The sequence below is a fragment of the Apis florea genome, unplaced genomic scaffold (assembly GCF_048593485.1).
Source record: "Apis florea isolate Af1SG1 unplaced genomic scaffold, ASM4859348v1 contig_2495_pilon, whole genome shotgun sequence".
Classification (NCBI taxonomy): domain Eukaryota; kingdom Metazoa; phylum Arthropoda; class Insecta; order Hymenoptera; family Apidae; genus Apis; species Apis florea.
In genome coordinates, this window is record NW_028256595.1 from 114,544 (window position 1) to 140,484 (window position 25,941).

The 25,941-nt window shown below is 37.6% G+C and overlaps 3 protein-coding genes across 9 annotated transcripts; 2 read left to right on the top strand and 1 right to left on the bottom strand.

The window, feature by feature from the left end:
• Positions 1 to 5: 5 nt before the first annotated feature.
• Cadps (calcium-dependent secretion activator 1) lies at positions 6 to 14,651 on the bottom strand. Of its 4 annotated transcripts, none has more exons than XM_086906958.1 (16): positions 14,109 to 14,651; positions 12,921 to 13,709; positions 10,221 to 10,719; positions 9,961 to 10,128; positions 9,067 to 9,558; positions 8,545 to 8,951; positions 7,821 to 8,285; positions 7,344 to 7,703; positions 7,018 to 7,257; positions 6,621 to 6,921; positions 5,974 to 6,130; positions 5,319 to 5,770; positions 5,064 to 5,222; positions 4,861 to 4,974; positions 4,472 to 4,707; positions 6 to 4,341 (listed from the first exon to the last, which is right to left on the bottom strand). In XM_086906958.1, the coding sequence occupies exons 3-16, from the start codon at positions 10,635 to 10,637 to the stop codon at positions 4,146 to 4,148; spliced, it is 4,164 nt and encodes a 1,387-aa protein (XP_086763084.1). In that variant the 5' UTR covers positions 10,638 to 10,719; positions 12,921 to 13,709; positions 14,109 to 14,651; the 3' UTR covers positions 6 to 4,145. The 4 variants fall into 4 exon arrangements, with proteins under 4 accessions (XP_086763084.1, XP_086763081.1, XP_086763082.1 ...); XM_086906955.1 differs by having other exon boundaries at positions 4,861 to 4,977; XM_086906956.1 differs by having other exon boundaries at positions 4,861 to 4,977; positions 12,301 to 13,709.
• Positions 14,641 to 18,351, top strand: LOC100864256 (beta-1,3-galactosyltransferase 5). Its single transcript, XM_003696918.4, has 2 exons — positions 14,641 to 15,493; positions 15,641 to 18,351. Exons 1-2 carry the CDS (start codon positions 15,361 to 15,363, stop codon positions 16,744 to 16,746), a joined length of 1,239 nt encoding a protein of 412 aa, XP_003696966.1. The 5' UTR covers positions 14,641 to 15,360; the 3' UTR covers positions 16,747 to 18,351.
• Positions 16,952 to 25,258, top strand: su(w[a]) (suppressor of white-apricot). Of its 4 annotated transcripts, none has more exons than XM_086906959.1 (8): positions 16,952 to 19,754; positions 20,740 to 20,909; positions 21,036 to 21,238; positions 21,416 to 21,638; positions 21,919 to 22,001; positions 22,088 to 22,258; positions 22,422 to 24,184; positions 24,479 to 25,258. In XM_086906959.1, exons 1-8 carry the CDS (start codon positions 19,510 to 19,512, stop codon positions 24,639 to 24,641), a joined length of 3,021 nt encoding a protein of 1,006 aa, XP_086763085.1. In that variant the 5' UTR covers positions 16,952 to 19,509; the 3' UTR covers positions 24,642 to 25,258. The 4 variants fall into 4 exon arrangements, with proteins under 4 accessions (XP_086763085.1, XP_086763087.1, XP_086763088.1 ...); XM_086906961.1 differs by having other exon boundaries at positions 19,015 to 20,134; XM_086906962.1 differs by having other exon boundaries at positions 19,015 to 20,067.
• Positions 25,259 to 25,941: the final 683 nt, after the last annotated feature.

The following is a 25,941-nucleotide window of genomic DNA, read 5'->3' on the forward strand; positions in this document are numbered from 1 at the left end:
AATAATTGGATTGTTGAAAATTATATTACATTATTATGCAATAATATCATTTCAGCGCTTATCGAATATCATGTCATGTCTTATACATATGTGCAACGTACGTTTGTTGCTTGTTGAATGTCGTAAATGAATAAAAAAAGATTAAAGAATTTTGATAGTTATAGAAATATATTTTGAATTTTGCGAACAATGTTTATGCGAATGGAAAATATGATTGAGAGATGAAAATAAATATTGAAAAAAAAAAAAAAAAATATATATATATATATTGAAATTAGCACGTGGAAATGTTACATATTAAATTTTATTTTTATAGAGAATATCAATCGATGAAAAATTTATGATTAATTATGATCGGATTATAATCGGATTAATTTTATTCTCGTACGAAATCATCAAAATTGAATTACGAATCCTTAGATCAAGGAGACAAAATACCAACATTAGCACATTGTTTATTTACAAAAAGTAATCATTCATGGTACAATGACAATGCTATGTGAAAATGCGTGTTGCGTGCATGAAGATTGCCTTTATAGAAAATGTATATTAACATACATATATACATACATATATATATATATATGTGTTAATATTCATACAAGAACATTGTATGCGAAGACATTGTGCATCGTGATTGTATTTAGATTCTCGCGTTCCAAATGTACGTAATATTAATTGCTGGAATAAACGAGGGGAAAAGAATGTTTCATGAAACGTAACGAATGATGTAATATGACTCTCCGTGCATCGATATCTCGAGAAGGAAATTAAATTTGGGTATATACGTTCTAGACCGTGATATTATTCTTTGTCGGATTTTTTATTAACGAGAGAACAACAATTGCATAGAAGTTTAATCGAATAAAATACTAACTAGGATAAAAGATCGTCTATTTAAGTTTTTAATTAAAATCACGATAACGCAATCGAGATCAAGTAAGATAACAAAGAGAGGATCGAAAAGTATTGGGATTTCGTAATTCCTTTACTTTGTAATTGTAAAAGTAATTTATCTGTAAAATCTGATATTTTGCTGAATATGCGTATGTCCGTATGTATACGTACGTTTTATATATATATATATATAGAGAGAGAGAGAGAGAGAGAGAGAGCTGTAAAATAGAATAGAATAGAAAAGAAAAGTAAAACGGGAAGAAAGAAAGAAAAAAAGAGAGAGAAAATGGATAGAAGAAGGGATGGAAAAGATGGAAGGTTGAAGAAAAGATCGAAGTGACTAGCGTATAATACTGGGATCGGAGCAAAAAGAGATCGTTTTTTTGATCGTCCTCTAGTCTAATTAGCCGTAGATAACAGGAGAATCATGGATAGTAAGAATGATCATAATAATCGTAGTACCGTTAGCATCGGCTGTAAATACGTTACAACTTGAGTTAACTTGAGTTTTTGAAAATGTTCACTAGTCTCGATTGTACGTTCGTTTTTCAATGTATCCGAGTTCCGATACAAATACCCGTCTCGTTGCGCATTATTTAAAAAAAAATATATATATCGTTGACAAATATATAAAAATTATAATCGCCATGATTTTATCAAATCATAAAGTTAATTCGTTTGAATTGGAAATATTGATATATCGTTATTCATTACGAAACGCACGTTTGTTTCGAAATGATTGATCGCTGTATTTACTTAATGATAAACGATCGCAACGAAGCGAAGTGAACCATATTTAAAAAGAGAATTGAATTGAATTTTCGATCGAATTTTAATTTAATACGTAAAAAGTAAATAATTTATCGGGATTGTTAGATTACCAATTACTGTATTGCCAATTGATCGTGAAACATCGTATATTTAGCTAACGATCTACGGGTATCGATACGAGAGAATACGTAAGGCATCTCTGATAAGAAATAGCAAAGAGATAATTGTGACGCGTTACCGCGTCAAGAGATTCATACCGAAATAATAATCTAGGAAATTTGTTTACACGAAAGAGAATCGAACAATAGAGTTGTATGTAGAGTTCTATCGGCGACACGGTTAAAAACGCTTGAGCACGGGCGCAGGCCTGGGTTCGGCGTACGTGTCATACGATTGGACGCATTAAGCGATGCTTATAAACATCATTTCAACGCGCTAATTTACACCACGATATAAAAATCTCCTTTTGTCTGTATCGTTTTCTCGCTAATATACATATATTGTATATATATATATGTACATTTTTTTATATATATACAATATATATATATATATACATATATATACACACACAAATAAACATTTATCAATAACTGTTCTTGAATGCAGCACGCATTCTCCTCGAGTAAGGTATATGTATTTAAATAGAGCTATCGCATTTCGTTCATCAATGTTTCTCTATTTAATGACTAACGTTTGTTTCCTCGTGCGTTGAACGGGAACGAAACGATTAAACGTATAAATGTATATGCATTTGTTCCATGCACATTGGAAATGGCCAAAGTACACATCGATCGGAAGACACACATCGAAATCTTTTATAAACAATTATTTTTTAATACTATTACTTTTGCTTGTACGTACGTACGTACGTACGTTCGTTCGTTCGTTCGTTCGTTCGTTTGTTCGTTCGTTCGTTCGTTCGTTCGTTTGTTCGACGATTCGATACATTCTCTATTTTATGCGTAACTTCGAATTTTATTTTCGTGTCATTGAGATATATCAATATGCGAACAATTTGAGGTAGACGAAATATTTCGAGGCGTCAACGATCGTTTGATTTCCTATTTAAATATTTGATATTACGAAAAAAAATCATGTATATAATCAAAAAGTCAACGTTTTTTTATATATCGAACAAAATATTTCACATAATACAATGTATATATATATATATATAAAGATCGAAGATTAATTTTGAATCGTCGTAATAACAAACGAAATTTAGAGACAAATATTCGTTGACAAGTTTTCGTTTATAGATGTTAAATATGCTTTATATAATATATGCATACTACGTCAGAAAAATAATCGAATAAATTATATCGAATAAAGATAGATATTTCTGTGATAAAGAATTATATTAATACGACGAGTGAAAGAGAAATTTGTAGATAAAAGAATGAAGAGAGAGAGAGAGAGAGAGAAACGCGAAAACGAAATTTAACGTAAATAAATATGATTAATATGAATATTGTATAGTAAAACTTTTTCTCACGCGAATATATATATATATATATATATATATATATATATATATATATATATATATGAAATTCTCGTTCAATCAAGATGAACGATTCCTGTATAAATCGTTTGGAGAAAATATTTTCAAAATAGATGTCAAATTAATAATTAAAACAGTGGATCGATAGGTTTACCGCACAAACGAGATATATTATTTCTATAAAAGTTTGATCAAAAGATATATATTAAGTAGAAAGTACATATTTATCGATGCACAGATAGAGAAAGACAAAGGAAAAGACCTTTCGACGTTACACCGATCGCGTTCGCACTCGTTCTCACGTTACTTGTTTTGACCAAACGTAAGAAATCGATAAAGACTCGAGATAAAAAGCGTGATGCTTTCGTTTCGGGACACGAACAATCGAACGTAATCGAACAACGAAACGAAGTTTTGTCGAAAAGTCTATATAGAATTCGTGAAATCTAACGATAAAAGGGTTGTCCTTTCGATCGATTGTAACGAATGACGATTCTTCTTCGAAGAATGCTTAATTCGAACAAATTTCTAAAGTGTACTATGGACAATCCTGTTGTCGAAACTTTTGTTTTGTTTATATACATATTTATAGACGAAACAATCTATTAGTTCGATATAAAGTTATTATGACCAAATGTTTAAAAGTAATATATATAACAATCGTAATAATCATGATGATTGAACGATAATAATGATAATAACGACAAAGATGAAAATAACGTAGAATAATAATAATAATAATAATAATCAAGTAACAATTAATCGTAAAAATTATAATTTAAATATAACAATAATAATACGAACAAGAGAAAGAAAAATACAAAGGGATAAAAGAACGGGGAGGGAAAGAAAATGAAGAAGAAATAGAGAATAGGAATATGGTAATACCGAATAATAAGAGAAAAGATAAAAATGAGGGAAAGATAGGCGATAATAAAATAGTAATAATAAGATAATATAAAAAGAATGATCAAAACCAGCTAGGTCCACCGAATTTTGTCGAAAAGCCACCAATGCCCTTGCCAAACATGCTCCCAACTTTTTCAACAACGTTCGAAGTAACGTTGCTGATAATATTCGCGTCCTCGCTGTTGACCGTTTCCACGACCGTTACCTTCGGTTTTGGTCGTTCTACCTCGTCATCGTTACCGTTCTCCGAAAGACCTCTACGGAATAAGAAAGGTGGAAAAAGAGACGTGTATCTTTGTCCTCGATAAGGTAAAAAGAAGATGGATGCAAAAAAAAAAAAAAAAAAAAAGGAAGAAAAAATAACGCATATAAAAAGAAATCACTCACTCTTCGTTCTGAACGCTCGTTAAGGCACAAGACGCTTCTTCCGTTTGCATCCTCTTAGATATAGTCTGATATGTCGTCGAATTGAGTTTCTCCTCTATAACACCTTGTAACTCGAAGTCCGAGTAAATTTTTTTTACGATATGGGCCAAACAGGTACATTGGTATAGATGTAAGCTATGGTCGAGCCTTTCCGAGAGCCACGTGCACAGCATTTGAATTTGCGCCGTGTACCATTGCTAAAGCGAAGAGAAAAAGTGTAGAATCACGCGTAAGAGGAGGGGGAGGGGAGGAAGGGGGAAGGAGGGGGAGGGGGGAGGGGGGAAGGAGGGGGCTCAACGGTCAGAGAGGAAATAACGTAACGCAAACGTAACATGATCCATCCTTTTTACCTCGAAGAACGTTAAAATCCATAATTCGTCCAAGACTTTTCCACGAATCTGGTCCATACAATTCCTCGTAAAGCTTACGTAGGCCTGTCCCATTTCCTTCCCACTTCCCGACACCTTCTAAAAAAAATTTTTGTAAGCGGCTCGATCGTCTGGTCGGGACGGAATTGATTAAATTAACCATGAAACGGGGAAGAAAGAAATACCGTCAAACTGAGAATGGAACCTATGAAGGATCCCTCGTCGTAACGGGACAATTTGGACAGGGTCGTCTCCAAAACCGTGACCAGCTTGTTGATCATTCCTTGGGTCATAGCGGCCGATGTTTTTTCTATCAAATCATCGATTTTCGCGTGATATTGGTGCTGAAAATAAATATAGAGATCTAGAGAATAAAGGTTCGAGATGGTAGAGAGAAGAAAAGAATTAATTAACGGAGGAGAGAAACGAATGGAACGTACCACGTCGACGCCATCGATGGTGCACAGTTCGAAACTTTGGTTTTTCGCGTCGAGAATAACGTTTACCATCGCGCACATTTCCGACGGTATGATATAATCGGTGGAAATAAAAGTTACGCCTTTCTTCAGCCACTGTTGAAACGCGGCATCCGTCCGTTGAATGCAAGTTTCGATCATATCGCAAGCCATTAACGTTAATCTTTGCTCTAGGTGCTGGCGAAATTCTTGATCCGGCCAATGAAGATCGCGGATGAACGATTGAAGAGCGTCCAATTTCCAAAATAATTCGCCGGAAGTCGCGCATCCGTTTCCCTTTATTTCCCAACGTTCCTTCTCGAAACCTTTGTAAATCGATTGTGCGATCGATGTTTCCATCAAATCCACGTAACGCACCACCATAGGAGAAAAAGTGTCGCGAAGATGCTGGTGAAATCTACCGTTCTTCAAATTATCTACAAATTAGGAACAAATATTTTTCTTTTTCTCTTTTAAAACGAAATAACGACAGAGAGAGAGAGAGAGAGAGAGAGAGAGAGAGAGAGAGGAGAAAGAAGGAAAAGAGATAACGATAAGAATAATACGTATTTGTTAAAAAGGGAAAAAAGGAAAGAAGGTTATTAAAAAAAAAAAAAAAAAAAAAGAAAATGATACGTACCATCTTCTCTCAGATAGTCGTTCAAGATTTTAAAGAGTGGAAAACTGTCCCAAGTATCCCGTGGTTGTTCGGCGAGCACTTTGTCCATATCGTCGGCGAACAAAGACCAGAAGATCTCGGCGTGCTCCACCATGAGATCGCTAAACCAGGCGAACGCCTGCGGTACAGTGTAGTAGGAGCGACTCGTGAAAATATTGGACGTCACACATATGTACGTATACGAGAGAGAGTATTATATGAAGGCGATGAAATCGTCATCCCTGAATCGAAGAATCCTCGAGTACGGTAAATACGATCAAGCTAAATCCTCTGTATATATGTATAATCTGATCTTTAGAAAGAATAGATAAAAATAATAAAATTCATAAAATTTAAACCAAAAAATAAAAATATACGCGATACGCGTTAATCATAGCACGCAATACATACAAGAAACGGAAGAATAAAATTTGAAAAATACACACGTTACAAATATTCCGTATCTTTTTAAATCATATCGATCGATTCGATCTAATGGTAGAAATGGTGCGATCGTACGTGATCGTGATTTACCGTTTATTTTCCCTTCTTACTCTTACTAACGTGCAATCTTACTTCTCGAGGATCCAAGAGAAGATGATACTCAGTTGTAGAAACCCAACTAATACCTTCGAATAGTGCTCCCCGTTTTGTTGAAGCAGATCGACGCACATATCGGCAAGGTGTATGAGATCTTCGAGTTTCTTGCTAGGCGGGACGCAAACCTCACCGCTGAAATCGTCCTCGATTTTCGCTTCGGCAGAGAGCTTCGTATAATTGACGAGAGCAGCCTTCTCGAGACAATTCTTGATCAATGTCTTCACTTCTTCTTGAGGCACAGGGCTGACGCCATCCTTCATCATTACTCGTTCCAACAGGGACAGGGTTGCCTTCAACGCGCCATCCGGCCGACCGAAAGGGAAACTGTATCTGTGTTTCACGAGATTGATTAACGGTTAACAACGAAACGGAACGAATCGTTGTTGAATGTTATGACATAAACGACGAAACGTTCGTCGTTTATACCTGAAATTGGTAATTTGTTCTTCGAGAATTTGTCTGAGTCTCTCTTTGATGTCTTGAAACTTTTCCTTCTCCTCGTGAGTAATGGAACCGACTCGATCCGTGCGATTCCCGTAAACGTGAGTGGCGCAAAAGGCGAAACTGAAGTGAATCAGGGTCGGATCGATCATTAAACCGCGGTCGATTCTATCGAGTAAGTCGTTCAAGTAGCACAAGTGTCGAAAACATCCTCGAACTCCGTATCTGTGAAACGAAACGAAATGGAACGATACTTGTTTCTTTTTCACGTATGTGGAAAAAATATTGTTGGATATTTTGCCGCGTTTTACCTCGCGCAATACTCGTCCAGAACGAATACTTGGCCAGGCGAAAACCAACCGAGGGAACAGTAGGGATCGTTCAATCGATAATCCAGAACCAAATTTTGCAAAAATTTGAAGAGAATGTGATGATCGAACTTGCAAGGATCCGCGCTAATGTAATCCTCCATTCCATGCTTTTTCGCTCGATCGGCATCTCCCTGTATCTTGCTGATGGTGGAATTTTTGTCCGCCACGGATACCGGCGGAGTCGGTTTGTGGGATTGGCCGGTCGCTCTGTACATAACCATTACCCAAGTTTGACACTCGTTCTCGTCATCCGCGGCAAATACTATGTTGTCCCCTTCGCGGACAGCGTTGAAATAAAATCTGTAAAGAAAAATTACGATCGATCGCAATTACAATTGGAATATGTTAAATAATTCGATCGATCGAATTCGATGATAAAGTCGTCCACGCATACGTATAACAGAATGATGGTTATACCTTCCGTCATCTAAATCCATACCGACCATTAGATTGGCCGAAAGAGGTTCGATATAATCGACCGTGTAACCGTCGAGTTGCATCATCTCGGATGGCTCGCTCCTTCTCTCTTTGTACGAGCACATCGCGAACGTGTATTGGGATACTTGAACCAACACGTGGTATCGTTTCTTCCACTTTTTCCACACGGATTTGCCCATCGCGTAAAGGTAGCCGCAATGTTTCATGTTGAACGGTTTGTCCATACGGCAGCCAACTTTGATGAGAAGTTCCTGGTCGGGGCAATTTTTCGGGACGGACATTCGATACCATTCCGGATGTTTACAGGAGAACGGTGTAGGTCGTAGATTCACCTTGCCCAATTCTTTGTCCTCGAGCGCGAGCATCGCCGAATTCTCGGTGTACAGTCGAACCTTGACCAACGGTAGAGGTTGCATGGTGGTGAAATCGCCTTGAGTGTCCCACCTGTAAATCGACGCGGCGAAAGAGAGAAAAAGAAAGACAGAGAGAGAGAGAGAGAGTGTGTGTGTGTGTGAGGAGAGGGGGAAGGAGGGGAAGAAAAGAACGAAACGAGGGAAACGAGTGGCGATGGATGAAGAAAGAAGACGAAAAGACGAAAAGAGGAGAAGAGTTGTCTCGAGTTTCCGCTCGGTGATCGAGTATTATTTTCGATTCGGTTGCTTTTCGAGGATGTACGTGGGGTGTACGTTCGTGTACTACTCACATAGGTTTCGAGGCTTCGGCGTGATCGGTTTGCAGCTTTTTACCACGATCGACTTCCATCGTGCAATACACGATCTTGTTGGGTGGTAAACTCTTCAAGCCCCTGACCTCTACAACCACTACAGCCAATTGAAAGGTGAGGCCTACGTCCATTTTGGTTAGCTGCGGTTCCGAGTCGGCGGAGTCGCTCTCCAATTTAACGAGGGAACCCTGACCGCGGCAGCGGGAGCGCTCACGTCGGTGATTGCAGCGCTTCAGCTTCTGCAGCCCGTATTTGCTGTCTGTCGAACCTTTCGAGACTGGCAACGACTCTAAATTAGCCATCAACAGGTTGATAGACGACTTTAGTTCCTCGATGTAGAGCGACTCCATTTCTTTTAAGAGAAACTTGGGCATAAGCTTGCGATTCTATACAAGGGAAAATATATATATATATATACGTACGTGACGTGCGTTTGAAGTTGAAAGAGATGGAAAAAGAGTAGAAGGGAGGGGTGGAAGGGAAGGGAAGAACTCGAGCTACCTTTTCCATTTCGTTGACCCTCTGGAGGCGACCATCCAGCTCCCTCCTGATGGCGGCAGCCTGTTCGTCGGCTGAATCCAACAGGAGGGCGTTGAACAGAAGCTGATGTTCGAACTTCTTGATCCCAAGAATTTGCTGGAACATGTCGTACAGCTGCTCCTTCGGCAGAATCATCTCCGAGATCAAAGACTGTTGTTGCATCCTGGAGGGCCTCTTGGTCTCCTCGTCCCCCGTACCTTTCATGATACAATCGAATTTGGCCAACCAGGACGTAAGTACAGTCTCTTTGCTCAATCCATCGATTTCCGGGAAGCGTAGAACACGAATCTTTATGTTCTCCTTGAACACCTCGCGGAAGTCGAGTTGCGAGCAAGCACCGCTTTGAACCATTTGCATCACGCGGTCCGACGTTAGAAACACATCGTAGTAATTCTGTATGGCGTTTCGAAACGCTTCATCCGCCATTATTTGCGTTTCTCCCTTTAGGAAACTCTGTAAATTATAATGAAATTTAATTAATCTCTCTCTCTCTCTCTCTCTCTCTCTCTCTACATATATATATTCTCTATCTTTAAGAATCAATTTATCGTTATTCTATCGGCCACCTGAAAGGTGAATTCATAGACGATGAATTCGCGCGTAAAATACGGTATACGGCTTCTTCCATCGCTTACGTTACATCTTATCCAAAAGGTTTCTTTCGTGCGATCTTTCTTTATTTTTTTCTCTTTTTTGATACTTCTATCATTTATATATAGATATTTATATACATACCATATTGAAATCGCGATCGTAAGAGGATCATATATAATTAAATAAAAAAAGTAATTGCGATAAGAAATAAGGAAAGAAGAGAGGAAAGAGAGAGGAAGGAAGGAAGGAAGGAAGGATTACCTGAAAACGAGAACATATCGTTTCGAGTTGTTGCTTGGTCACTTTTAGCGGACGTTTCGTCATATCCAATGGTTGTTTGGCGTTAAACGGATATGCAATGCATCTCGATACGAACACATACAGCTGTATCCTGGTCTTTCTCTCCTCTTCTTCTCGCTCCTGTTTGTCCTGTGTGAAAAACGTACGAAAATGTAAGAGAGAGAAAAGAAAGAAAGAGAATAATAAATAAAAAAAAAAATAATATATATATATATATAAACCTGAAGATCGGTTTCGGTTTTCTCGCTGGCGACAGAGGGCGAGGGGCTGGTAGGTCTCTGAGCGTAACTAGCCGCATCCTGGGCAGCAGACATCGACGGCGATAACGAGTTTCTCGCCGCGGAGAGAGAGGAAGATGCGTCGGCATCTTGGCCGGCGCCCCCGCCAGCTCGAGGTGTCCCGACCGGTCCGTGGATCGAGCCTCCTGGAGAGGCTAACGAGCTCACGCTACCCGAGACGGGACCGCTCGCGGTGGCGAGGCTCCCTCCGGGTCCAATCTGTCGCCGGGATCCGTACGAGCTACCGCTCCCTGCGCGAGCTCCACCGCTGCCTCCGCCACTACCGCCACCGACACTTCCGACGTGTTGAGAACTCTGGTCCTCCTCGCTTTCCGACTCCGACGAGCTCGGATCGATCATTCTGCTCCCTCAGGATATATACTTTTCGATATTTCCTTTTCCGATCAGTTATCAATCCCTTCTTCTTCCCCGTCCGTCACACCTACGATCAATTTCTTTTCATCTTGGAATATTCATATATATATGTATATATATATACACACACACACACACAAGCACACACGCGCATACACACACACATATACGCGCATGTTTTTGCGTGTACCGATGCACGCTAGCAATTAAGATAATTAAAAAATATTAGGAAGGGAGAGAGGAGATAAGAAAGTTGAAACGCAAACGAATATCGATTGCCACCATTCGTTCGTTCGTCTCCGTCCAGTTCCATTTTCTTTGTTGCTCTATCTATCGCGTCACTCTAGTACTTCCTTGTTCGATCTGAAGGATTGACTTGCGCGAGGATCGAGTCACGCGAGATGCACGCGAAACGAAACGCGGCGGTGGTCGATTCGAATTGGCGATCGTTGGCGAGCGCGACAAATGTTGCGAGACGAAATGAGATGTCGAGAAACCTAGCCTGGAGCCTAGTCGCGTGCTCGCTACGGGTATATCACATGTACATCAACTTCAACTAGTTATATACACGTATTTAGCACAGATATGCAAATATCTGCAACTTAGATAACGCTTGTAACGCGTGTCAGAGTACCAGTTTATATTCGAGTTCGCCGACTTTAACGATCGTGGCACGGTCACGCTTTATACGCTTCGTATTTCACGCGCGTTTTCGCCTTTGTTTTCCTTCCTTCTCAACGTCCCGTATTGGCCCACATTTCCGCGCATTTCCCATTCTATAAATAACACGTACACGTGGTTCCTCCTTGATACGTTTCGTATCGATTCTTCTTATTCTTGGTGCGTCCAATGTTTATACACACACCCTCTCCTCTCGTCGATTTAACTCGTTAATATTTTCCACGAGTACGTGCGTTTAAATATACAAATGTTCCAATTAAATTGCATATAGTATAATGTATATCTATTCGTGATCGAGGATCGCGTGTTTCTATTCCTTTCATTGTCGCATTCATTGTTTTTATGACGAAGAGAGCGATAACGAATACAACGTTAACGAAAAATTCGACCGGCCGATCAAGGATCGCTGTCAACGAGACGCATTATACACGCAGTTTATATCGACACTTCCGCATCGATATCAACGGGTAGAAACGCGCGCAACTACCGGCACCGGTACAGCTCATTATCGTAGATATTCTTTTCACTCGTAGATATCCCTTTTTCCAATTCTCGATATGCTAATCGTTTTTATCGTTTTTAATCCTTAATCGTTTTCGTCACATTCGATTCCCAATAAAACTTGCGTAAAAATCAAAGCTCTTTTTGCTACGAAATTTTATCGTATCAAACGAAATCGAATTTATGTTTGAACGCGGAACGTAACGTCGTCGATTCGATGCTAAACGAGAAAACGAAAGATCGTATCCAGTGTTGAAGGGTGTGTCGCGACACGCAGGAATACCGAAACGAATCTACTTGTTGGAGCGAATCTCTCGCTCTATCTCTTTCCCTCTTTTGCTTATTGCCATACAGTCGCTCGTGTCCTATCGTATTCCCATTTCCTCTTTTGCACTCTCGTTCTCTTTCGTGCATGCGCACGTGTCACAACTTTTGCGATCGTTATTACAAGCCCACTGAAACCAACCTTTTCTTCAAGCAATACGCGGCCACAGTGTCCCCGAATATCGACAGATCATCCTGTGTTCATGTTATCGCGCTCGAATGCACTCAGAAATCTTGTTTTGCGTTACAAATGTCAAATTATTCGTTATTTTTCTAAACGCGTCGTTATACGACAATGCGATCTATGGAAAAGAAAAAAAGAAAGGGACAGTTCAGGGTTTTCTCTGGTATATACGATTTACAAACTTGCCACCGTTATTAACAAGTGTGAACGAAGGTTAAAGAGAGTGGACGGATTGAACTCTCAATGATCACGACGTGTCCCAACGTACTCGACCGCCTTCGTTCGTCTACTAACCAACCACCGATATGATAGCGCCGACGCCGATAGTGACACCGACACTGATGTCCCGACGCCGACGCCGACGCCGACGCGGCCACTGACGTTGCACATCACTGGGGAAACACTCGCGAGGATAGAGATAAACTGTCAGCAACAAGGAGAAATAGATGGAAGAAAAAAAAGATAAGTGAATATATATTCCGAAACACCGTAATGTGAAATGTGTAGCAATCAAGGAGTAACGAAATAACGATGGAAAATGTCAGATCGTTCTGTGAAAAATATGATTATACGCTTACCTCGATGAATGGTCGGAAAAGAAGAGAAAATATTCCTTGTAAAAATAATCGCCTGTACTTTGGAAATCTAACTTGAAGTGGGAAGAGAGTAAAAATGGAAGAAAAAATAGTCCTCGATTAAAATAATAATATAAAATAGGAGCGAAAACGTGAAAAGGGAGCATAAAGTAAATCGAGTTGGAGAGTGGAGGAACAAATAGAGAATGGGGTGTGTCAAAGAAGGGGATTAAAAAGAGAGGTAGAGAGAAAGTAAGAAAGACGGGTTGTAGGCAGAAGCAAAGTGGCAGTGGGCCATCGATTGGTTGCGCGCGATTGTCAATGTTGGCGGTCATTCGACGTTACTGCCATCGTGTCGCAGCGCGCCGTCTTCTCTCTATATCGATGTAATATATGTATCTATCTATATATTTTCTTAAATAGTTTATTGTTTCCTTCTCTCTCTCTCCCCCTCTCTCTCTCTCTGTCTCTCTCTCTCTCTTCCTTGTCATATTCTACTTTAATTTGTATTTAAGCGAATAAATTTTTCGTTTATCAACGATTATTAGGTTAACTCGATCAACGATTGAACGATAATCAATGTGTTATAAAATAATTATTTTCCATTTGAGCAAACTCTCGTTCTTTTTTCGCAAAGAAAAAAAAATCACATGGTTTTTAAATCCAAATGAAAAAATTCTGATTGTCCATTCGTTAACAAACCAACACGCTTTCTCGGTGTTTTAGGTCAAGTGGATTCTCTCTAGAGTCCTAGTGTCTAGAGATTCTTGCTTTACTTAGATATTTTAAATTCTAAAAAAAAAAAATAACATATTCATCTTGTTATCATTAGTTGGATGTTTTCAAACAAATTTCGTAATATTGTTTTTTTTCGATTATATACATCGATTTAGAACATTATTAGTGCAAATTTTTCTTTGATTTACCAACTCTCGAAATCATTTCATTTTTATGCATCAAATTTAAAGTAAAGAAAAAAAAAAAAAAAACAAAGTTTCCTTTTGAATAAAATTATTCGATTGCAAGAAGGCATAATATTTATCCGAGGATTTTTATTTTTTATTATATTAATTTTGTTACTTTTATAAATACATTTATTCTTTTTGATAATTATATATATATATATTTCGATCGATACCTAAAAAAAAATGAAAATTAAATGAATCAATTCGATATATTGCTGCAACAAACCTGTTATAACGATTCGATAATTTCGATTCTATTGTTAACAATTTATCTTATTCAGTCAGCAATATTTTTTTGTGAAAACATTCTTGACCCAGGATAAGGTTACGCCATTTGCTTTCCCTTAGAGTAGGCGTAATCAGTTGAAATTCTGGCACTTTGCCAGTTACGAAAAAATAGGTTATCGATCAAGCGTTTGTATTTAACAATCTCAAATTTGTCGAAATACCTAGCAAAGTGTACATTTTTTTTTTGTCCTTTAATTCCTCCCATTTTTATTTCTCTTTATATTTTCTTATTTATTCGTTTATCATCTTTTTTTTTTTAAATTTCACGATATAAAATAAAGTATTTTACAATTATCTTTCATTTTATAAAACCCGATTACATTTAAACGACTCGAATCACAAATTTTCTAGTTTTTCCCAGTCAATCACAATGCAAGTAAAATTAATAATCTGATAATTACTTGCTAAAAAGAAAGATCAATCGCTTTCCCGATTTTTATAAAAATGGACGATCGAATGAAAATATGAAAGTAGCAACAACGACATCTCGAAGAGAAATCAGGAAATAGAAATATTCGATAGCGAAAAAAGTATCGTTCGATAAGTCTAGTTCAATCGAATATCTCGTCTCGAAACGAGTCTTGCGATTTTCGATATAAAGTCGATGATGATTGATGGATCGGAAATTCAATGTCATCGATATGAAATATGTCGATATTGTGGTAAAGAATAAATACAATGGCAGTGAGAACGATTCTTTTATCTTACGAAACGTATGAAGTTACGTAAATTCGTTTGTGTAAATATTAATCCATCTTTTTCGGATAGTTGGACTAAAAATCGTTGTTTGTCACCAATGTGTAACACAATGCATGAAAGATCAAGATCATATTTTGATTGAAAGATCAACACGGAGATTGTAAAAAAAAAAAAGAAGATTTTTAATGATTGCTGCTACACTGACCGACCATCTGTTCTAAATATACTCGATATCATGAGACGAAAATGAGAGAAAAATCGAAATATCTTTCGTATAATCATCTCATAAATGAAATAATATGAAAATAATCTCTTTATCTAAATACCTGTCAATTAGTTTTAGAAACATTCGGAAACACCGTTGTAGAGTTTGAAGAAACTCGTAACGTTGTTAACCCGATCGGATAGCATAACAATAATGTAGATGAAGAAGAAGGAAAAATTCGAAGGAACAAGCAAGGAATAAACGGGTAAAAAAAAAAAAAATCGCCATGTATCAATTACTACATTTTCGTAGTCGTTCTTTACGAACTCTTATCCTGGGATTGATTTGCTTGACTTTTTATGCATATTATCGTACTACTTATTACGATGTCTCTCAATATAACGTACCACGAAATGTCAGTGAGTATGCTATGCTGATATTCGAATAATATTTCATGTTTACTTGTCATGAAAAAAACAATGAAATTAATTTAACATTTATTGTTATCATTGATGGTATGTTTATTAATATATTTAATAATAATAAACTTTGTATTTATTATTCAGGTCGACCTACGTCTCAGGAAATTTATAAGCAACGATCAAATGTCACTATAGAGCCTCGTATAGGATCTTTATCCAAGAATGATTCTCCTGAATTATCAATCGTTGACACTTATAATGTACAAAATGTTAGTAATCTTTCAAATTCTTTGATTACTACGCAGTCAACATCTAGCTCTCAGACGACAAACGTATCGGTTCTTGTTTCCAAGCAAAGCAACGAAAAGTTACAGATACGAGTGGAAAAGATCATAAATGAGACCAAAGATGTCTCCGTTCCTCCAAATGAGTGCTCTGCGCGTGCTATTTACGAAGCTGGTCACATGGTACCAATTCCAGAAAAATGCCCAAATTTTGGTAAAGAAATGGATCTGGTAATCATAATAATGTCTGCGCCGACACATCTAGAAGCTAGGATGGCGATACGACAAACATGGGGTCATTTTGGTCAGAGAAGTGATATCAGTATCTTGTTCATGTTAGGTGCAACTATGGATTCCAAAGTGGAAACGATTTTGAGAAAAGAGCAAAAAACTTACAACGACGTGATACGCGGAAAATTTTTAGATTCTTATTCCAACTTGACGCTTAAAACGATATCTACTCTTGAATGGGTGGATAATTATTGTTCCAAAGTTAAATTTCTTTTAAAGACTGATGATGATATGTTTATTAATGTTCCACGTTTGCAAGCTTTTGCAATTAAACATGCGAGAGATAAAAACGTAATATTTGGAAGATTGGCTAAAAAATGGAAACCAATTAGAAATAAGAAAAGCAAATATTTTGTGTCTCAAGCTCAATTTAAACATGCCGTATTTCCAGACTTTACTACCGGGCCAGCATATCTCTTATCCAGTGATATCGTGCGTAAATTATATGATGCTGCATTGGATCAAACGTATCTTAAACTCGAAGATGTTTTTGTGACTGGTATAGTAGCGGATAAATTGGGAATAAAAAGGACACACGCTAATGAATTTTTAAATAAAAAAATTTCATATAGTGCGTGTAATGTTCAACGAGGCATTAGTATTCATATGGTCAAATACAGCGAACAATTTGATCTTTGGAAAAAATTATTTGATGGTAAAAGTAAATGTAAATGATAAACAGCGCTTAAAATAATTAGATATTCCATATCCTATTCGCGCGATACATCATTTGAATCTCATGACGATCGATCAAAATACACCATTCGACTATGCTCAGTTAGATGCAACAAATAATAAATTAACTTTTTTTATTCGAATATTTAATTAATCGTAATAGAAAATTTTCTTTTTCTTTTTTTTCTTTTTCCTTTCTATTTCTTTCTTTCTTTTTTTTTTTCTTTCAAATCAAGAAGGAACAGGAACCATGAATTGAAATTATAATTAATATACGTTGTATCTTTTATATTCGTGAATGGACAATTCGTGGTTTTATGCCTTAACTATCTAATATCTAATAAATATAATACTCGTATAATACTCATAGCGTACTTAATATTTTAATATTTTGTAATAGGATAATTAGAAAAGCTTCCTATTTGCTAACAATTTCGCGTTAATTTCGATTGAAGTTTGTGTATTGTGTATTCATGACAAAGCGAACGCTAATTGAGAATTTACGGCTGTTTCTGTTAAAATATTTTTCGGAGATAGGTTCGTGTTAGATATTAATAGAATAATGCAACGATTTAATATGATTTAATTACAGAATCGATTGTTTGTATAGGTAATGATATATACTAATATAAATAAATTACATTAGATCTTTTTTTATTTCTACGATGAGATACATTATCGAGCGATCAATAATATAATATTTAAAAGTTTTATCGATAATCTTGATAAACTTTAGCAAACTTGAGCAAGTTTATTGAATAAACAGCCTACATAATTATTAAAAATATATGATTTAACGCAAGATCTTTATTTCTCTTAAAAAAAAAAAAAAAAAAGAAAAGAAAAAAGAAAGAAAGAAAGAAAGGAGGAAAAAGAAGAAGAATAAATAATCGCAGTTTTAACATTCGAAGGTGTATATGAAAGAACGTATTTATCGTATGATTGATTGTGTATTATGCATGTACTGGTTTGCGATTGATCAAAATGCATTTTGATTTTCTTTGATCGAATTAATGAATTTTGAAAAATCACGAAAATATCATATTTGCAACGTATTATTCGAAAATGAATGTTTCCCGTAAAGAAAGGAAGACAGGAAACGAAGCAATCTGATATTATTTGGGAAGAATGAAATGTACAATATAAAAATTAAATTATATATACCATATTGTACTTATATACCAGTATTATTGATCGTGCATATCAGTACATAATACACGAAACAATGAATAATGACTTAACGATTGTAACATGCCTTCCGAAATGACCGATATCGATTTATATCAAGGATTGTGTAACGCGTATACGGTCATTATTTATCCACATTCCATACTTTTGCTAAAGTAATTAGTATTCTTGAACGATTTATATTTTATTCTTATACAAACTCATTACAAGTATTTTGCGAGATTAAACAAATGTATACATGACATATACGAACAATTTCCATATCGATTTTTCGATAAAACAATTGTTATTGCTTTACATAATTTATTTTATTTCGTAAACGAAATTTGTCTCGATTCAAAATTAATATAAAGGAATCACAGACACAGAATGTGCTATTATTTTACAAAACGTAAATATATCTAATTTTTCTAACGATATCCTGATTTACTGATTTCTATGAAATATTGCCAAATTTTTCACACTGACGCGTGAAAGCTCTAATTACTCTAAAAGCTCATAATTACTTCAAATATGTTACAAACTATGTAGTATTCAAAAAAAGTTTTTTTTTTTTTTTTTTTATTTATTTAATATCTTACACGGAATTTAGATACACGAATGATGATGAATGATGCTGAAATATGCTTTATTTTTTATCCAATATGTATCTTCTGTGTGTATATGTATGTCTGATATATGGCAAATTGAGTAATTGAAATTAATATCAATTATTTCTAAATGCCATAGATGAAATATATATATGTATGTATAAAAAAGGCAGGAAATAGTAAAAGGAGAATGTAAATGTAGGATATAAAATTGACTATCGACGCCATCTTTCGAGTATCAAGAACATATCTTTAAAAGAACTCAAACAGATGGCGCTATTATTATTTCTATACTTTGCCGCACTTTGGAAATGGCGTTGATTTCCAAATCTCTATCTTTCTTCCACTATTTCCCCTCTTTTTCTCTACTTGTTCTTGGCGCGTAACGAAGGAGAGAACATCAATTAAACGTACTTTCATCATTTCTTTTTTCTTAGGATTACAATGTCTTAATCTTTAATGTAAAAGAAAAGAAAATATATATATTCTCGACTTTACAATATGAACGATTACTTCGAAAAACGAACGTAACGAATCTCGATATATTCAACGAGTGCTATATATATATATATATATATATATCGTTATATAAGGATAGATAAGGCGTAGATTATACAAAAGAATCATCGAGTATAAAAATTTACATCTTTGTGAATGGAACGAAAACTTGGAAGATATTGTAATATTATAATATTATAATATTCTTAATATTCGTAATATTTTAGTTCGATAAAATATTACTAGTAAATGATTATTTTATTATGGTCGATCGATTTGATTACGTCATCAAATTATCAACAAATTTGAGTCGATATATTTTTTTCCATCCATTCCATTTGTCGATAAATAATAAAAATAAAAAGAAAATCGTGGAGATTGGTTAATATCCCGTGTTTCGAAGAGATGTAAATTATCGGCACAGTATTGGTAGCGTTTCGCAGCCAACTTTAATTCTATTGGCCATCTCTTGAACATATACACTTACATGTATATAAGGTGGAACGCAAACTCGAGTAGTATCAGTGGATGGAAAATGGCGACATCGAAAAGTCAGCGTTGGATGGTAGATTCGGGCATTCTGCGTAAAAGAAATGGAGAAGAGGAGCCACAGGAGCTGTTGGTGTTTGGATATAGCTGCAAATTATTTCGAGATGATGACAAGGCGAAAATGATTGATCAAGGAAAGCATTTGATACCATGGATGGGCGATAGCACGTTGAAAATAGACAGGTCCGTTTCCCTAACCTAGACAAATTTATCATCTAGGATATTTATTCTTACATAAATGCACCGTACATATAACCTTTAGAAGAACGATTAATTAACGAAGCTAAACGAAATGCAGCAATTTGGGAAAATTCAAGCATAAAAATGGTTTACGTACGTGGATAAGCAATTTGGAGACTGTTTAAGGTTTCTGCAGGTGTCTTGGCTGCTTGAACAGGCGGTGTGGAAGCGCGGTATATACGCGCTCTGCACGGCCGTAGAGCAACGTGCTCTCGTGACGTTGGTGTTTGTGGCTGACCGTCGGCGCAGCAGCAAGGTGAGACACAGCGTAGAGAGACAATCGGCAGCTGACGATTGTAGGTGTACTACAATCGTTCAGCATGGTATGTATTTTAGCGTTCTAGAATCGGGCGTATCGGTACATAATAATGTACATAATGATGTACAACGCAGAACGCGTTTCCTGTTGTTCGTTACCGCTTCTGGATCCGTTACCAAAATTGAACGATCATCGTGAAATTAGGTAGAAAACGGTCGTACGTGTAAGATTTCGGTCGTTGATCGAATTCGAAAACGCGAGAATTCGATATACGCGTTTCGTGAGATCGGTTAAGAAAAATTTCTATCGACTATTCGTGACAGGGTAGAGAACGATTAATGGATCGATTAACAATTATCGCCGTTGTTATGATTTTGTTATGATATTTGCAATTCGCATCGCAATTTTTGATTTTCAAATCGATGATATAAAAGAGAGAAAACGCGAGATAGACGGAATAGATGAATGTAAAAGAAAAAAAAAAAAAGAAAAAGAAAAAAAAATATGTGATCGAGTATGGTATAATTGTATTCTATTTCAGAGAAATTTTGACTTTGACTCAAGCAGGGTTCGCTTCGTGACATTAATTTCCAGATGCCGCAATCGGGCAAATTCTCCGAAACGCATACCATCCCTTCTACCTTTAAATTGATTTATGTATGTGTATAGATACGATGGACGCGGTGCTCTGGGGGACTTGCGGATATACGAACCACCGACAGGTGGGTTCGATCAACGAACCATCTTGACGGAAGATGAAATAAAAGTGGAACAATTATGCGACGAAGAACGGTATCGGTCTCTCTATAACAACGAAATGGAAGATTCCGTTTATCACGGTAGGCATACATAGAGATAATGTATATATATTCGAGATTATTCGTTGATAGAATGAAATTTAAAAATCGAAGAAATATAGGCGAAATATTACGAGGATATTACTTTATTGTCGTCTCGTTTTACAGAGGAAGAGATGAAACGATTGCATCAAGCTTTGGACTCTGAGAATACGTACAGTCAAGTGGCGTACGATTACAACGAGGAAGGAAACGGGTCAAAAATCGCGTGTGACGATTCGCAAAGTCCAAAACGATCGGAGGGATCTCAAGAAGAGGATCAAGCTTTCGTTCCACCGGCCGATCTAGAAATTCCAGAAGGCATTCCATTGGTTGGTAACAATAAATAAAAAAAAAAAATATAGAATGATGATCATATGATCACAAACAAGATATTTGTTTGTCGAGAAAATTTTATTACGCAACTTGTAAATATATGTATATATATATATATCGAGTGTATCAATGTATACGATATTTATTTTTCATTTTTTCATTGCACGAAATAGCCGGAAACGCAAAAACTGAACGCCATCATAACAAAAACGGCGTTGTTTATAAGTCGTCAAGGTGGACAAATGGAGATTCTGATTAAGGCGAAGCAGGCGAATAATCCACAATTTTCCTTCCTGTCGATAGACGGACGGCTTCATCAATATTATAGATGTATACTGGACGCGATCAAGAGTGGGAAATATAATCCCGAAAAACAGCCGGAGAAAGAAGAATCCGGTACGCATATTGTTTTTTTTTTTTTTTACTTTAAAAGAATCTCTCACATCTAATCGGAACATTTTCAAATTGTTATTGTCGTGTTAAAATAATCGAAGAGAGTTAAAGCAGGATTTATTTACCCACATCTACTTTGATTCTACTTAGCTTTTCCATCCGTAAGTACTTCCACGTTATATTTGTTGATCCGTATTAACCTTGTTGTAACACATAGGAATCACTTAGTAAACTTGTATACACCTGAACGTCCCGTTAAAACTTGTATTATTTTCAATGATAGAGCAAGAAGAAGGATCATCCGATCAAGACGACGAACCGTATCTTCATCCGAGCTTGGCTTCATCGTTCACCAAGATCGAGGCGGTGTGTATTCCGAATTTGTGTGTTCTGAAACGAAAACCTCTTCCTACATAATAATTCATCTCGATTCGAATCGGTCGGTATTACAGGCTCCCAGTATACCGAGCATACAATACAAACCATCGGCGGATTGTGCTTATTCGATGCTTGTAAATAAAATAACGGGGAAACCACCGCCATCGAAAGCACCGGTTCAACATTCCGAAACCACGATTCAATCGGCAACTGGTATAGGATATTATCATCACGTGCCAGGACAGGTATACATACGTGTATATATATATATATATGTATATATATATATATATATAGTATATAGGAAAAGTCTAATCCGAAGATGGAAAGCGATGTCTAAAAACGTGCAATTCTTTGTTTTTTTTTTTTTTTTTTTTTTTTTTTTTTTTTTTTTTTTTTTTTTTGTAGAGCTACAATGCTTATTCAAACACGGTTACGGGGACAGGGACGATGACGGCGGGAGCGGGGACAGGGATGGCTACGACAGCAATCACACCTGTACAATATTCCCATGGGCCGGTGATATACGGGCCAAACGGACAGATACAATCACCGTTACAAATCACCGTAGCGAATATACTGCCATCTGCGAACGAAATGGGCACGTCGCAAATCACGACGAACGAAACTCAGCTACCGTTGGTACCGTACGGATCCACGTCTCAGAAACAATTGAGCAGACCCTCCTTCATCGTTCCACCGGCGGATGTGCAAATAATTATCGACAAAATGGCGAGTTACGTTGCGAAAAATGGTAGGGATTTCGAGGCGATCGTGAAAAACAAAGGAGACCCAAGATTCAATTTTCTCGAATTGTCGCACCAGTATCACGGTTATTACGCGCATAAGTTGACGATATACGAGGGTGCGGTGAATCCGAAGGTATTGACGGAGGAGGAGTTGTTGCAGAAACAGGAGCCGCAGGAGGAGAAGCAAAAGAAGTTGGAGGAATTGCAGAAGAAGCAGCAGAGGATGGAAGAGGTTCAGAAGAGAGTGAAGATGATACAGGCGAAAAAGAAGTGCGAGCCCAAGTTGAAAGAAACGACGATATCGACGGCGACGGGCACCGCTACGGCGTTGGCAACGGGGGCAGGGGCGGGGACGACGGCGGCAACGAGCACGACGACGATGTCGACGAGCACGACGACGACAACGACGACGATGTCGACGACGACAACGACAACGACGACCACCACCACGACGACGATGATGGCAACGACAACGGCCACGATGACTACAACCACAACTATGACGACCATGTCGACCATGTCACCAAAGATGACCACGACGATGATTATGACGACGACCACGACCACGATGACGACGACAGCGGCAATGGCTGCCACGACGACGACGACGACGACGACGACGACGACGACGACGACAGCAGCGGCAACGACGAGCGCAGAGGGTGTAAAACAGATAACGACGGTGTCGTTCTCGATAAAGAAGCCAAAGGACGGAGAGACGGGGGTGATCGAGAAGCGAAACGCGCTTTTACTGGAGGAGAGCGACGAGGATATGGAGGAGGAGAGCAAGGAGAGCAATTCGAAGCCGAGCTCGCCCCAAGATTCGAACGAGCAGTGTTCCCTGCTCGTTCTCGGGACGTCGGTGGAGAAGGAGGTGGTCGGTGGAGGGTGGAAGCCGGAGAAAAAGTGGAAAAACGAGGAGAAGGAGTTGGTAGATCTTACGGACGAGATTCTGGAGGATTGTCAGAAGGAGATTAGGCACAAACAGGCCTCGGAAGATAGAATAAAGGATAAATTGGTCGCGGCGGCGCGTGATAAATTGGCGGCCACCTCGAGGGAGAGGCAGCTTCAGTTGGAGAGGAAGAAGAAAGCGGCCGCGTTTTTGAGCCAGATACAAAGCAGCGGTTTACCAAAGGGGGCAACGGCGACTAATGCAAATCAGTTAGGGACGAGGAAAGACGATTCGGACGAAGTGCATTCCGTTCCGTCGCCATCCCCCTCGCCCTCGTTGGAAGACGCAAAATCTTCCTGCGACTCGAGGAGCACGGGTGGAAATTCTTCTTTAATGGACAGATTGAAGAGCGCCGATTTGACCGGGAAAAGGTCTAGGCCGCGATCGAGGAGTCCGAGTGGAAGTCGAAGTTACACAGATAGGCAAAAGTTTCACAAGAAACATAAAAAGAAGAAAAGTTCTCACAGAAGGTAACGCGACTTTTTCGATCGATTTAGATCACGTGTAACACTTACGTTCGACGCGACGTAGCGACGACGCGATCATTATCACTTGGTTAATTACTCGACTCTCTCTCTCTCTCTATCTCTCTCTCTCTCTCCTCTGTTTCGTTCTCTTCTCTCATTCTTATTCTCTCTCTTTCTCTCTCTCTTTCTCTTTGTCTCTGTATCTCTCTCTCTCTCTCTCTCTCCCTCCCTTCTACTGCTCTCATTGATCTTCTCTCTTCCTCCGTTTCTCTCGCATTCATCGTTTGTTTGTCGCAGCAACCACGACAGTCCGAGCAGTTCTCGATCACACAGATCCAAGAAGAGCAAGAAGTCCTCTTCCAAGCATAGGTCTCCGTCGCGAACACCGTCTCGAAGACATCATCATAGCGCGCGACGAAAGGGAAGCAACTCCTCGTATTCGGATTCGAGTTCATCTTGAGAGCATCTTGCTCTCCTCGTATTTACATATAAAACGCGCGTAAAAACTTATCTACACACACACACGACACATATATACATACATATGTACGCATACAAGTTATATATAAGTGTGCGTGTAAATACGTATGTATACATAGTTTCGAGGATATCTATGTTGATAATTAATGAATGCGTCGGCGATAATCGAAGGGTTCGTAACAAAAACGATCCTTCGGTATTAACATATATTAAAATTTCAACGCAATTTCACGATCCGATTAGATATCGTTTCTTGCGCGATGCGATTTAAAAAAAAAAAAAAAAAAAAAAAAGAAGAAAAAGAAAAAGAAAAAAAAAACCGTGTGACGTTTGTTCGTTTATAACGTTCGATGTATGTAACAGAACGAGTATCATTTTGTAAGTAAATCGATGAAAGGAATCCGTTCTTTTGAAGAAGGGAAGAAGGAAAAAATCGGCAAGGGTCGTTTTTGATACGAATCCCTTTTCAATTTAATATAACTTTTGTCCAATGAGAAATAATAAAAAAAAAAAGAAAAGAAAAGAAAAGAAAAAAAAAATAAAACCAACGAAAAAAAGAAAAGTGGAAGAATAAAAAAGAAGAAAGTTTTAACAAGATATCGTACTGTATCGATCAGCTGTAATTTATTTATTGCTTTTCCTTTATCCGACTACGGATAAATACAAATATAACGCGCAATTGAATAAGATAGATAACGAACGAGGGATGAATCGATGACGATCACGGAAATGACGCGACCCGTGCGAAATCGTACTTGCATCGATCTTCGTAATCGTAAAAACATCTCGACGATCGCGATGTATCGCTCGTGAACGATGAAGAAATCGATTCGAGCGTATCTTTCTTTTTTTTTTTTTTTTTTTTTTTCTTTTTCAAATTCGGCAGAGCAACACTTTCTTAATTTTTTTTCCCCCGCGAATGGATAAATATTTTGTTACATTGCATATTATATTTAACATCAAAGGTTATCGATTCAAAGTATTCCACGAGGTTGAATATAACATAATATATACGCGCGGTATCGATGCGGATTGAAACGCAAACAAAGAGGGAAAAAAGCAAATGATGCAAAACGCGATTCTACCCGCGAGTATTCGTTTCCACTCCCCACCCCCCTCCTCGAACGTTTCGTATCGTCTAAATAAGTAAGCCAAGTAGCTCTTCCTCGGTAATTCGTGGTATGAAAATAGCATCGATGCGTTATGCATTTAACACCGATCGAATATAAACTGCCACGAGGATTTATTTGCGCCAAATCAATTGTCGCCTAATTGAGTTT

Bases quoted from the DNA above. Each gene is read 5' to 3' on its own strand.
- Cadps (XM_086906955.1), bottom strand. From the start codon at position 10,637: ATGATCGATCCGAGCTCGTCGGAGTCGGAAAGCGAGGAGGACCAGAGT. The intron at 10,129-10,220 runs GTTTATATATAT...TTTTTCACACAG, and splicing joins AAACCGAAACCGATCTTCAG to GACAAACAGGAGCGAGAAGA. The intron at 8,286-8,544 runs GTGAGTAGTACA...GTCGATTTACAG, and splicing joins GCCGAAGCCTCGAAACCTAT to GTGGGACACTCAAGGCGATT.
- LOC100864256 (XM_003696918.4), top strand. From the start codon at position 15,361: ATGTATCAATTACTACATTTTCGTAGTCGTTCTTTACGAACTCTTATC. The intron at 15,494-15,640 runs GTGAGTATGCTA...TTTATTATTCAG, and splicing joins TAACGTACCACGAAATGTCA to GTCGACCTACGTCTCAGGAA.